The 11,832-nt window shown below is 36.2% G+C and overlaps 1 protein-coding gene across 1 annotated transcript in view; it reads left to right on the forward strand.

The window, feature by feature from the left end:
• The window catches only part of LOC141353259 (fucolectin-1-like), a 40,075-nt gene extending 30,988 nt beyond the window's left edge, over nt 1–9,087 (forward strand). Inside the window, exons 2-6 of the mRNA XM_073859731.1 lie at nt 7,552–7,590; nt 7,866–8,121; nt 8,231–8,370; nt 8,728–8,813; nt 9,052–9,087. Of these exons, the coding sequence (XP_073715832.1) occupies nt 7,552–7,590; nt 7,866–8,121; nt 8,231–8,370; nt 8,728–8,813; nt 9,052–9,087 (557 nt within the window). The remainder of the gene's footprint in view (nt 1–7,551; nt 7,591–7,865; nt 8,122–8,230; nt 8,371–8,727; nt 8,814–9,051) is intronic.
• The last annotated feature ends 2,745 nt before the right edge of the window (nt 9,088–11,832 follow it).

Here is an 11,832-nt window from a genome sequence, read left to right on the forward strand (position 1 = left end):
AGAAAAACAGACTTTCAACACTATTGTGTTTAAAATTAGGGATGTGCACGAATGGTCGAATATTTGATCTGCAATAATAATTCTAATGGAAAAGATGCTATTGGAATATTAGTTTGTTTGTTTTTAATGCGCCACCGCAAGGTAAATGCTACTATTCATTTAATGTTTTCACTTCATGTATTGTCTTTTACAGTCTTTAATGTAAATATACATCAAATATAAATTACATATACATGAAAATGTATTTGTTTGTATGTCTGATTGTTTTGGCAATTCAAATCGCAGACTAATTGAAGTATTTAGAGTTTTAACACCGGGGTTGTTTGTTTTTGTCCACCAGCTCATGTTTAATTTAGACGTGCTTCTCCGCCGCATCAGCGCGCATCATGAGAGATTTGTTAGCTTCTTGTTATGACTTATTTTATTTTGTTATTACAGCTAAACGAGACAGACATGGAAAACGAAACGGAGAACATTTATTATATGCGGTGCTCTATATGAAAAATGAAGCGGATAACTGCAAATGCCTGTTTAAGGAGAGTTTTCTCCGCTGGCATTAAGAACAGGCTTTCACGGAGCACGTAGGCAAAATATGGTTGTCTTTCTTCATAAAAACATGTCAAACCAAATAAAGAAGATATTCATATGCCGACCGTGCAGTCTGTTATGTATATGTTTATTCGTTCGCTCCGGGCTCTTACTTGGTGTTTCGAGTCTGTTTGATAGCGTACTTTGTCATGTCCTCAAACTTTAAACTTTGCTTGCGTTTGGGGTTAGAGTATATTTGCTAAACTATAATTTCTGTAAGATCAAACAGTACTGAATTCGTACTGACGACCGCATTGAAACCAAGGATTTGATTCAGCCTTCGCTCCACGTGGGGTTTTACGCAGTTAAAATTACATAATTTTTAAGCAGTGTTTTGTAACATTAACCGTTAAAACAAAACCCCAGTTTTCAATTGTATACTGCATGATACACACGCACCAAATGATTAATTAAACTAACAAACATACAGTTTAACTGTTAACAACCTGATTTGTCACTAGTGCTCACCAGTTCTTCCAGACGCGAGGCACATAGTCTATAACAGCATTGGGCATGTGCTCCCCGAAGTTGCCACGTCATGTCCCACATAATGTTTAGCTGCAAAATCCCACCGGAACCCACGGGTCTCCCGCAAAAAAATTCTGACCGCCCACTCCCACCCGCAGCAAAGGTGAACCCGCCCGCCCCCGCGAGATTTGCGTTGGGTCCCGCGGGAGTCCAATCCCAATGCAGCCCTCTATGCTGCGCATCCATGTGATAAGCAAACGCGTAATAAACGTTGTAGTCCCGTTTATACGTGCATATTAGGCTACTAACACGCTCATTAAATAACAAAAACAATATTGCACCATTGACTTTAGAGCAGGTTTTTGTTGGTCAATGGTGTAGTCTATTTTAGTTGCCTCAAAATAGCAACGCGCCAACATTGCGCCTGAACACACCTTATTTTCAGACCAGAACACCCATGGGGCAAAATTGGGCGCAAATGCATTTACTATTTAAACGATGTGGCGCTAAACTTAATTATTCACATTTTTCCAAAATAACTGCATTACTGAAAAACTAAATAGACTTAACTCTACAATCCCCTTAATTATACAATCCCCTTAAATAATTCTAGGCATAAGATACATGCATATACAACAAGTTATATCCAGATTGCATACTGTAATGAGATGATAAATAATTGTATCCTTTACACCATTGGTCTTCATTATTTTTTTCATGAAAGCCACACTGATAGGTCAGAGTCAATAGATGGGTTGCTCGGCAACGTCATCACTGCTTGCGCACGCAACCTAGAGGCAGAATGAAGAGATGTGCATTGTGTTGTAGGCTAGTAGTGGAGTCTGTAAATCAAAATGCCAAGGAGTTGTTGCGTGGATAATAGTACCAACAGAGTCAGTGCTGGGTGCCTGATGTTAAACATACCAGTAGATGTGACTATTACGTTACTAGCCTTACATTATAATTCATACATGTATCACAGTAACACTGCAAAAATAAAGACAGAAAAACAGATCCAACTAAAATCAACTTTAATTTATATACGAACAATAAAGAACGCTTCAATAATTAAGGTTGTTGCAGTAGCGGATCAGCTCACCAATCAGGCTTTCTGCCTCCTGGATGCACGCGCACCCTGTAATGTTTGTAAACCTGCAACCCGTCTATAGGAGAGCCACCTTTAAAGAAAAGTATCAAAAGTTACATCCAGTCATAAGTAGCATGTCTGCTTATCAATCTGTTGAGATGCAATAAATATGAGGGCAAATCATTCTTTATTATTTACCAGTCAAATTTGTAACTGGGACAAGATGATTTCCCCCGAACCACTAGGGGGCCACCTTTCTCTTAATTTCATGCGGCGCTGCACAGAACGGTTGGAGAGTGACATTACTTTTCCGCGGGAGCAATTTGAAGGCATAACAGCAGTCTGATCTCACTGTACTTTGATGTCGTATGACAATCGCTCTGTGGCAATCAATCTATTTTTCACACCTGGGAGTCAGCCTACTTTGGCTTAACATAGCACCCTATTCTATATGTTACATATTACTACACTCGCTTGTTCAGTTTAATCTCAACCGCTGTATTTTGCTACTTATGTTGTCTATCGATTTTTTGGTAGACTTTATATATATATATACAGTAGTCTTTATATAGACTATATATACTTTTTGATAACATGTTTCTCTCTGGCCAACTTTAAGGGGGCGGTGCCCCAGCGCCCCCTATTAACCAGCCACCACTGGTTTCTATTATTGGATTTCTGTAGTAGAAGGCAAATATAAAATATTAAAGCTTACTGATGAAATTTCAGTGTTGAATGAACTTGATCAGGAACTCCAGGAACTCCATATTTTAACGATCTAAACGCATTGTCTAAAGCGCACAGCGCAACGTCTAAATGGGCGTGTCCGAATCCACTTTTGCTAATTTAACGACGGGAAAAATGGTTTGTGCGCCGAACGCATGGTCGAAAAGGGTTGGTCCTATTGTAATGGGAGTATTTTGGGCGTAACGTGCAATAAACCAATGAGAGTCTCAGCTCTCATCCCCTTTAAAAGCCTGTTGCGCTGGCACTATGTGTAATCCCTATTTAGATGACGGACTTTGTAAACTGAAAAACTAAGCGGAGAAAGAAGATCCCCAGTTTAAGATTAATGTTAAATAATTGTGTTGTTTTTCACTTGAAATTGTTTTTTTTTTTATTAAAACCTTTAAAAATCGTTTTCTTTTAGTCATGGAAGTAAAATAACAGGCTTTTAGTTGCTTTAAATGTATGGCTAATATCCAATATCATCAAAAAATAATTTACAAGTATTTAAGATAAGTTTGTACTCTAAAAATACTTTATTTGTAACAAACAGGAGATAAAGAATTCACAAACGGCTCTCCTTTCAGCACTTGGACAGCGTCACAAGATTTTTTAAGCATTACTTAAAAATGTTTCTCATCTCACCATATCCACCATATCACCATATAATATACAATAAATCCATGAGGTAGCATTTAAAAAAAACATTTAAAAACCGATGCATTTGTTTAAGCAAAGCATTTATTTACTTACAGCTGAAAGCAGCTCTTTGCGCCTTCTAACGTCTCATAATTAGTCCTCATTTATGTCCAAGAGACTTAATAATAATCTCTTACATTCAATCCTTTAATCTTTCATATTTAAAAACGTTTTTGTGCTGCTGCGCATTCATGTACTATGTGATAAGCAAACCCGCGTTGTCCTCCCGTTTGTAGGCACATATTACTAATGCCCTCTTTAAATAACAAAAAACACATTGCGCCATTGACTTTAGACTTTAGACCAGGTTTTTGTTGGTCAATGGCGTAGTCTATTTTAGTTGCCTCAAAAAAGCAACGCGCCAACAATGCGCCTAAACACACCTCGTTTTCAGACCAGAACGCCCATGGGCACAAAAGGGGGCGCAATTGCATTTGCTATTTAAACAACGTGGCGCTAAATGTGAAAATTATAATTGCGCAGGGTGGAAACTAGCGAAAGACACTTGCGTCGCGCATTGCGCTGCATTGCGCCGGGTGTAAGATAGAGCCCCATAAGTGTGAATGTGTTGTAAAGGGCACCTATTTCATTGCTAAAAACAGCATTCTTTTGTGTGTTTGGTATAATACAATGTGTTTGTGTGGCTTATGGTTAAAAAGACACAAATTTTTTTCCACATACCGTACATTTTTGGAGCGCCAGATGTCCCTGCAGGCATGAAAATCCCTCACCTTTCAGCGAAATTTGCAGTTTTTAAGCCAAAAAAGGTGACCCACGTGAATCGTGTAGATTCGATGAGAAAAAAATTTCTGGGGGGAGAGGGGGTATCCGCGCGTCGCCTTCATCCAACATGTATCCCAGAATTTAGGTTTGTTTGAGCTCATTCTGCGCTGCAAAAAACTAACAGGCAGGCAGGTGACATCAAAGTATCAAGAGAGTGAATCGGGAAGTCCGCTTTCGAACGGCTCTCGCGCTACTGTGATGTCATCCGTCTTTCTGTGTTTTTCGTCATACATGCTTGTTGAAGATGCGTAGAGCGACTGCCTTCGGGACGTAAAGTCAACACAAAATGCTGTAAAACTATAACTGTAGAATTCTAATGCGCCAATCAATTAAAACAACATATATAAACAGACTGACACTGCAAAGTGACCTAAAAGATTTTTTGTTTGAATAGATTGGAACGAATGATGGACATACTCCTCGCTAAGTCACATTGGTCTACTAGTCTACGGCTGTAAGTACTTAAACTGCAAAATGTTGCATGAAATGCCGTTTACAGTAACATTTAAGCGATTTTAGACTATTTGAGCGACAAAGATGCTAAAGTGAACTGTTTTCGGTGCGCATACGCGCACAAACTACAACGCCCACGCACTGAAACGCGTTTCAAAAATCACGCTAACACATAATTTCTTTGGGCTTGACAGGAGATATACAAACTATATTGTAATACCACAGTCTCTGAAAGTATTCTCATAAAAACAGTCGTTTATTATAAGTGAGAAGTTGATCATGTGTCAGTGTATAGATCGCTTCTCCGTTGTTAAAGGGACAGTTCGTCTTATAAGAAATGCTTATGTTTGAGTCATTATGTTAATCAAACTACAGAAGACAAAAGGAAAATCACTTTTATAGATTTAATAAGATCAATTATATTGATTTATATAATAAAAAACAGTGTTATATTAACTTGATACTGTTTCTCTACCTAATCAATACTGCTACTTTGTTCTTTTAAATTTTATATGCTTGTAATGTCTTGATTTGTTCTTATTTTATTTTATTTTCCCACATCACATTATCTATTTTGCTTATCTGAAAATTATTCAACCCATGACTCAAAAACCATAATGTAATTCATTGAACCAGTACTATATTGTAAAATTAAGTCATTTTAAATTAGATGTCTTCAGGTCCACCCTATTCCAAGGCCAACTTAAAATTGTATGGCCTTGCGACTGATGGTAAGATTATGGCAAAATAAAATTATTGCAGATGTAAAATAGTAAGGGAATTTTACTTGTTACAGCCCATTTAATTAAACATGGTTTCGGTTACTAGTCAAATGTTAACAGAGGCCACATCGCCCCTCGAGCACCCTTCTCACCTTTTTCACCCCTGACCCGTTTTCATGCCTGTCCCTGTCTTCCTGAAACGCACATAATTTGTATAAAACTCATCGATTTAAAAAGCTCTGTGTCCTTGATTGGCCAGCTAATCTGTACATTGTGATTGGCCTGAATACGTCAGCCAGAAATGTGACGTTCGTTATCATGTTTGAAAGATTCGGTAACAACACTGTAAAAAATACTTTGCTGCCTTAAAATTTTTTGTTGAATCAACTAGGATTTATAAGTCATTTCAACTTACTATTATTTATCTTGACTAGAGGTGAGTTGTTATAACTACAGGTGAGTTATTATAACTTATAAAATTAGGTTGACTTTTTTTCAACTATATTTTGTGAGTTGTGACAACTCATCTTTGTTGACATGAAAAAAAATTTAAGGCAGCAAAGTATTTTTTACAGTGAATGCAATGCTACAGCAGTTAACTTACAGGCTGTGAGTCAAAGTGGGAGGAATTATGATAATGTCGGTCTTTACTACATCACCAATCCCAGAAAGTAAACTGTTGACAACCCGTGTGTGTGTTGTAGTCCAAGAAAAGAGATTTACGTTGGAGAAGATATCTCGCGTCATCATTTACTTTGGGGCAGAGTCCTGCAACGGGTCGGGTACCCGCAGATACCCGCATAAAAGTGTCTAAAACGGGTGGATTGTGACATTCCTCAAATTCGTGGGCGGGGATGCGGGCAGATAATAAACTCCGTACGGGCGAGTAGTAGCACGAATGAAAATATGTGCAATATTTGTATGTCTAAATTACCATTACACGGGCAACATATGACATTTGACTCATCACGTCACCACCACTGTGACAGTGCGACCTTCGTTGATGCCTCTTGTAGCCTAGTTGGAGCGAGCTTTGCAGGAGTTGCATAAAGTTTTGCCGTTGATAGCCAGAAGCTGGAAAAGTCTTCTCTTAGGAACTGATCACACCAAAAGCATTTATGGCAGTTGCAGGCGCTTTTTTTAATGATATGCTATGGGCAGGGAGCGTTTGCGCGCCGTTTATGCGTGCCTTTTTTTTAAAAAAAGGCAGTGCGTCGCGTCTTGCGTTTCCAAGCGTTTAAATCGCGTTTGATGTGATTAGCTTCTTAGAAAGCATTTCGAGACAAGACTTGTAGGAGCACAGCACGGGTTGTGTAGGTAGGTTGTATTTTTTCCTTGTTCTTTTTTCATTAATGGGTATATTTGTTTATAGTTATCAGGTTCCATAGCCTATTTAGGTGCCGGTGGTAGGCTACATAAATGGCACAAAACAAAACAAACTATAGCCTGTTTCATTAGCACATTCATGACGCTGTTATGATGTTGAGAGAGGTACATGATAAAAAAATAAAGCACTTTAATTGGAATGATTTTATCTTGTGTGATTTCTGCGTGTACGGGTCGGGTAATGGGCCAAATATTAACATGTCTGGGCGGGTGCGGATTTAATTTTGATATTATCACGGGTGACGGGTCGGATCTGGTGCTGAACTTTGCGGGTACAGGCGGGAGCGGGTCTCCAAAAATGGACCCGTGCAGGACTCTGCTTTGGGGTTTGTACCTTTTGCATATCGTTAACATGGACTTATACAAACTTACACACCAAAGGAAATGTAAAAACATGAATCAGAGGATATGTGCTCTTTAATCTGTCGGCAGTCCTTACTGACCGAATGATTATCTTAATTTTATCTGTAATGTTAGAATGATCTGCTGTTATTTCAGTCCTTTATAGACTTAATAAGAGAATTAATAATTCATAACTTAGTGACTATACAGGAGTTCAAGTGATACTTGTTCAAATACATCTGTGAATGAATCAGATTAATTGACTAAAGGTCTTCAGTTACTGTTTGTCTACTTTAGGAATGGACTTTTCTTTCCAAACAAACCCGTCCTCTTCAGGTAACAACTACAAACTTTCCTATTTTTAGTTTACATACAATTAATCAAGTGTAAAGGTGTCATTTACTATTTCACATTTGTCTATATATATATATTGCTGTATGGGATGAGCCCTTATTCCACACAAACTGTTTACTAAATGTTTAACATCCCTTATGCCCCGTCTTTATTTTAACTCCTCTGTATGTATAACAACTAAGCCTGCACATTTTCTCATGGAATCTATCATTGGTGTCATTTAGGTGTTGGCCTGATTCTCATTTGATCTTTTTTAGATAATTTTGCATTAAGAGGACAGGCTGTACAGTCATCCTCATATTGGAAAGCAGCAAGGGCTATTGACACTTCACGTTCAACCTGCTCCTCCACAACCACAACTAGTAACCCGTGGTGGAGACTGGACCTTCTGGATTCTTACTACATCTCTCGAGTCGTCATCACTAACAGAGGAGACTGCTGTCCAGAACGACTCAATGGAGCAGAAATACATATTGGAAACTCTTTGGAAAACAATGGCAACAATAATTCCAGGTTAAGTGATTGATGCTGTGAATTCATTTAATGCAAGTTTCTGTTCGTCTAAGAAAACATGAGAAGAAAATGTCAGAATTACAGAGTTATAAATTAATTTTCTTCTTAGATGTGCTGTGCTTTATGGTGTGGCAGCGGGTCAGTCTGTGTCTGTGTCCTGTGACAATATGAATGGGCGATATGTGAATGTCTTCATACCTGGACGTTACAAAATTCTCACTATCTGTGAAGTGGAGGTTTATCTGCCAGGTACAGCCATTCTTAGTCTTGATGAACCATCAGTGTAAAGTCTGGTCAACTTAAAGCTTATTCAATTAGATGAGAGAAAAATTGAATTTCCAAATTAGTTTTGAAATCTCTTATTTACAGAAAAAGCTTTGCTAATAAACAAAGACGATAAAACACAACATATAGCTTTTATTTATTTATCAATACATCTGTCAAACACAACCCAGAGTCTCTTGCTTTTTGTAACAAACAATGGGAAAGCTCCTTTAGAAACTACATTCTGATTCTGTTTTCATTTGTTGATTTTTATTTGGGTTTTTTATATTTTAATGAGTCTTTGCTTGTTTGACTTTATGTTTGTGTAATTTGTGTTTTCAGTCTTGAAAAAAACCTTTGTGATGATGACATTTCTGTCCAGTGTCAATATGAGTGATCCAGCTGTCAATAACACAATTCTTGATCAGGTTAGAAACAAATAAACTTTTAGATATTAAAAGAAACCTAATATATAATTATATTAATATTATATTTAATATGAACCATTGTTAATATCTATAGTATTTGGCTTACCACACCAATCCCCTCCACCCCACCCGGTTCAAACTGTTATTCAATTTACAATTAAGACATTGAAAAGTACATAATAGTTTCTTTGGACACATTAAGCTTCTCTATATTTAAACAGCAATGTTTTTATTTTAGATGAAGACCGCTTTGACTTCTGAAGAAGATTTTTAATTCAGATCTGTATCTTTGGTGAACATGGTATTCAGATTCAAATGTGTTTTGCAAGTATGTATGTCTCATGTTTGTAAGCTGAAGACTAGCAGTCTTAAAGACTGCAATGTATGCAGGGTTTAAAATATGGTAACTGAGAGCAGAGCTAAAAATGCATAGGCTGACATTTGGAAGGAATGAAGTCACCACACCTGTCAAACATAAAAACATGCTAAAAACAACTACATGGGAGGGGTTTCAACTTTTAGAGAACTGTATATTAGGTTGCATTCTGAAAAAGACTCGTTAGTTGCTTGGCCACCAACTCGGCCTTATTGTTGTATGCAATAAAGTCATCTTTTGGCAATCGAACCCTCTGCTGAAAATTATTTTTCATAATCACTAAAAAATCCACAACATTTGGCGACGAGGATGGGATTGGAAAAGAGCATGGAGGTGGATGACCACTGTGGGCTGAGTTTGGATGAGCGGCATACACAGGACCAGGTGAGCAGTTTTTGCTTATTTACTGGTGTCCTGTTGTGTTGCTCATCTGGGTTGGTTTATGGTGGAAAAACTTTCACAATGCTCTTCCAATATAAGAACTAAGATTAATATAAGGTAAAAAGGGTTCCATTTCCAAGGATTTTGATGCATGGTGTGATTTGTTTGAAATGATAAAGAGGAAAAAATTCCTGAGCTCAGGTGGATAATCTGTGGTTTTGCTGAGAGGGCCTTTGATTGGACAGCATTAACCTGGAACAGATAATAGTTTAATAGCTAAGTGGGCTTCGAAGATAGCATTAAACAGAAATAAAATTAATCTGTGTTTATTTGTAAAAGGGCCTTGATGGATACAAATGAACTGTAACAGATTATAAAAATGCTTATTGCAAGAGGGCTTTGACAGATGTAATAAGCGGATACACTGTAAATGCATATTGTATAAAAATGAAAGTGATTTGGTTTTGGAAGCTAATACATGTTTCACTTTGTTAGTTTAAGTAACTAAGTAGATGTTGATTCGACATCAATACAATGTATCATTTACAGTGTATGAAAAAAAAAGGATAAAAATAAAATAATCTGTGTTTATTTGTAAGAGGGCCTTGACGGATACAAATAGACTGTAACAGATTATAAAAAAAAAAAAAAATGCTTATTGCAAGAGGGCTATTGATTAGATGTAATAGGCGGATACACTGTAAATAATTGTATAAAGAAAAAGTAACTTGTTTTTGGAAGCAAATCCATGTTTCAATTTGTTAGGTTAAGTATCTAAGCAGATGTTGATTTGACACCAATACTGCATTTTTATTTACAGTGTATGGAAAAAAAAATAAGATAAAATTAAATAATCTGTGTTTATTCTGTAAGAGGGCCTTGACGGATACAGATAGACTGGAACAGACTATTAAAAATGCTTATGGAAAAAAAAGGATAAAATTAAATAATCTGTGTTTATTCTGTAAGAGGGCCTTGACGGATACAGGTAGACTGGAACAGACTATTAAAAATGCTTATGAAATAAGCGGATACACTGTAAAATAATGATAGCAAAAGGAAAAGTACTTTGGTTTTTCAAGCCATTAATGTGTTACTTTGTTAAGTTAGGGTAACAAAAAATGTATATGTTGATTTAACATAAATGCTGCATATTTTACAGTGTATGGATAAAAAATAAATAAACAGAGCATGAAACAAAAGTGTTATAAAGTGGATAGGGGTCTGCAAGGGCAGAATTTATTTTTATGAAAACAGCTCTTTATATATATATTTATATAATAGAGGTCTGAACGGATAAAATATTATTCTGTAGATACCGCCCTAATGCATGATAAAAAGTTTGACTTGTGAGTAAAAGTGGAAAGGATCCTCAACAGTGAAAAACAAGTGGTGTCATGTTTAAAGTGTGAATGACTGGGTGTATGTTATAAATAGAGTGAGTGCAGGCCTGACTGAGTGCTGTGGATGAAAGAGCTAGCAGTGAAGTGAAATACCGGTTAATATAAGTAAAATAATAATATATTATTTATATAATAAAGTAATAAGAGATTAAAATTATAGGTAAATGGTATATAAAGGTTGAAAGGAGGTTTTTGCATCTATATTTATATCTTAATCCAATGAAAAAATGTTTGTGTTTAATACTATTGAAAAGGGAAAAAATAGTATTCCTTGACAAATAGAACAAATTGAATTGAAAGAGAAACATTAATTAAGGAACTGCTTGAAAAATATTTGCAGTGTAGAAAAAGTAATATTGGAGAGCAAATGGTAAGCTTGATGTTTACTTAGATTGAAAGTTAACTGGAAAAAAAGTGTTTTTATTTGTTAATTTTCTAATGTTAAAAAGTAAAAAAAAAAAATTGCTAAATATGATAGAAAAGATTGAATGGAGAAGTAACAGGTGTAGTGAAAAGTCATAGTGGTTATTCTTGTGGAAATATCTATTGGGCAGAAATCTGATAAAGAATGTGTCTAAGAAATTGTCATGAAGGGAACATTTGATGTTGCAATGTGTAAAGAAATGGATATTGTAAATAAACCTATATTAAATCAAAAGAAAGAAAAGAAGGATGGATTTGAAGAAAAAAACATTGGCATTATTAATGAATAAAGGAGATATATATGATAGAATGTTAAAGGAAGTTGATAATGGAACAAAAAGAAAGTGTGTTAAATGTTAATCTATATTTATCATGCATACTGTAGAAGGTTGATTTCCAGTACTCAAGGGCACTGTGGAAATTATAGGTAAAATGT

Source organism: Misgurnus anguillicaudatus, chromosome 21, assembly GCF_027580225.2.
Source record: "Misgurnus anguillicaudatus chromosome 21, ASM2758022v2, whole genome shotgun sequence".
In the NCBI taxonomy this organism is placed as follows: Eukaryota; Metazoa; Chordata; class Actinopteri; order Cypriniformes; family Cobitidae; genus Misgurnus; species Misgurnus anguillicaudatus.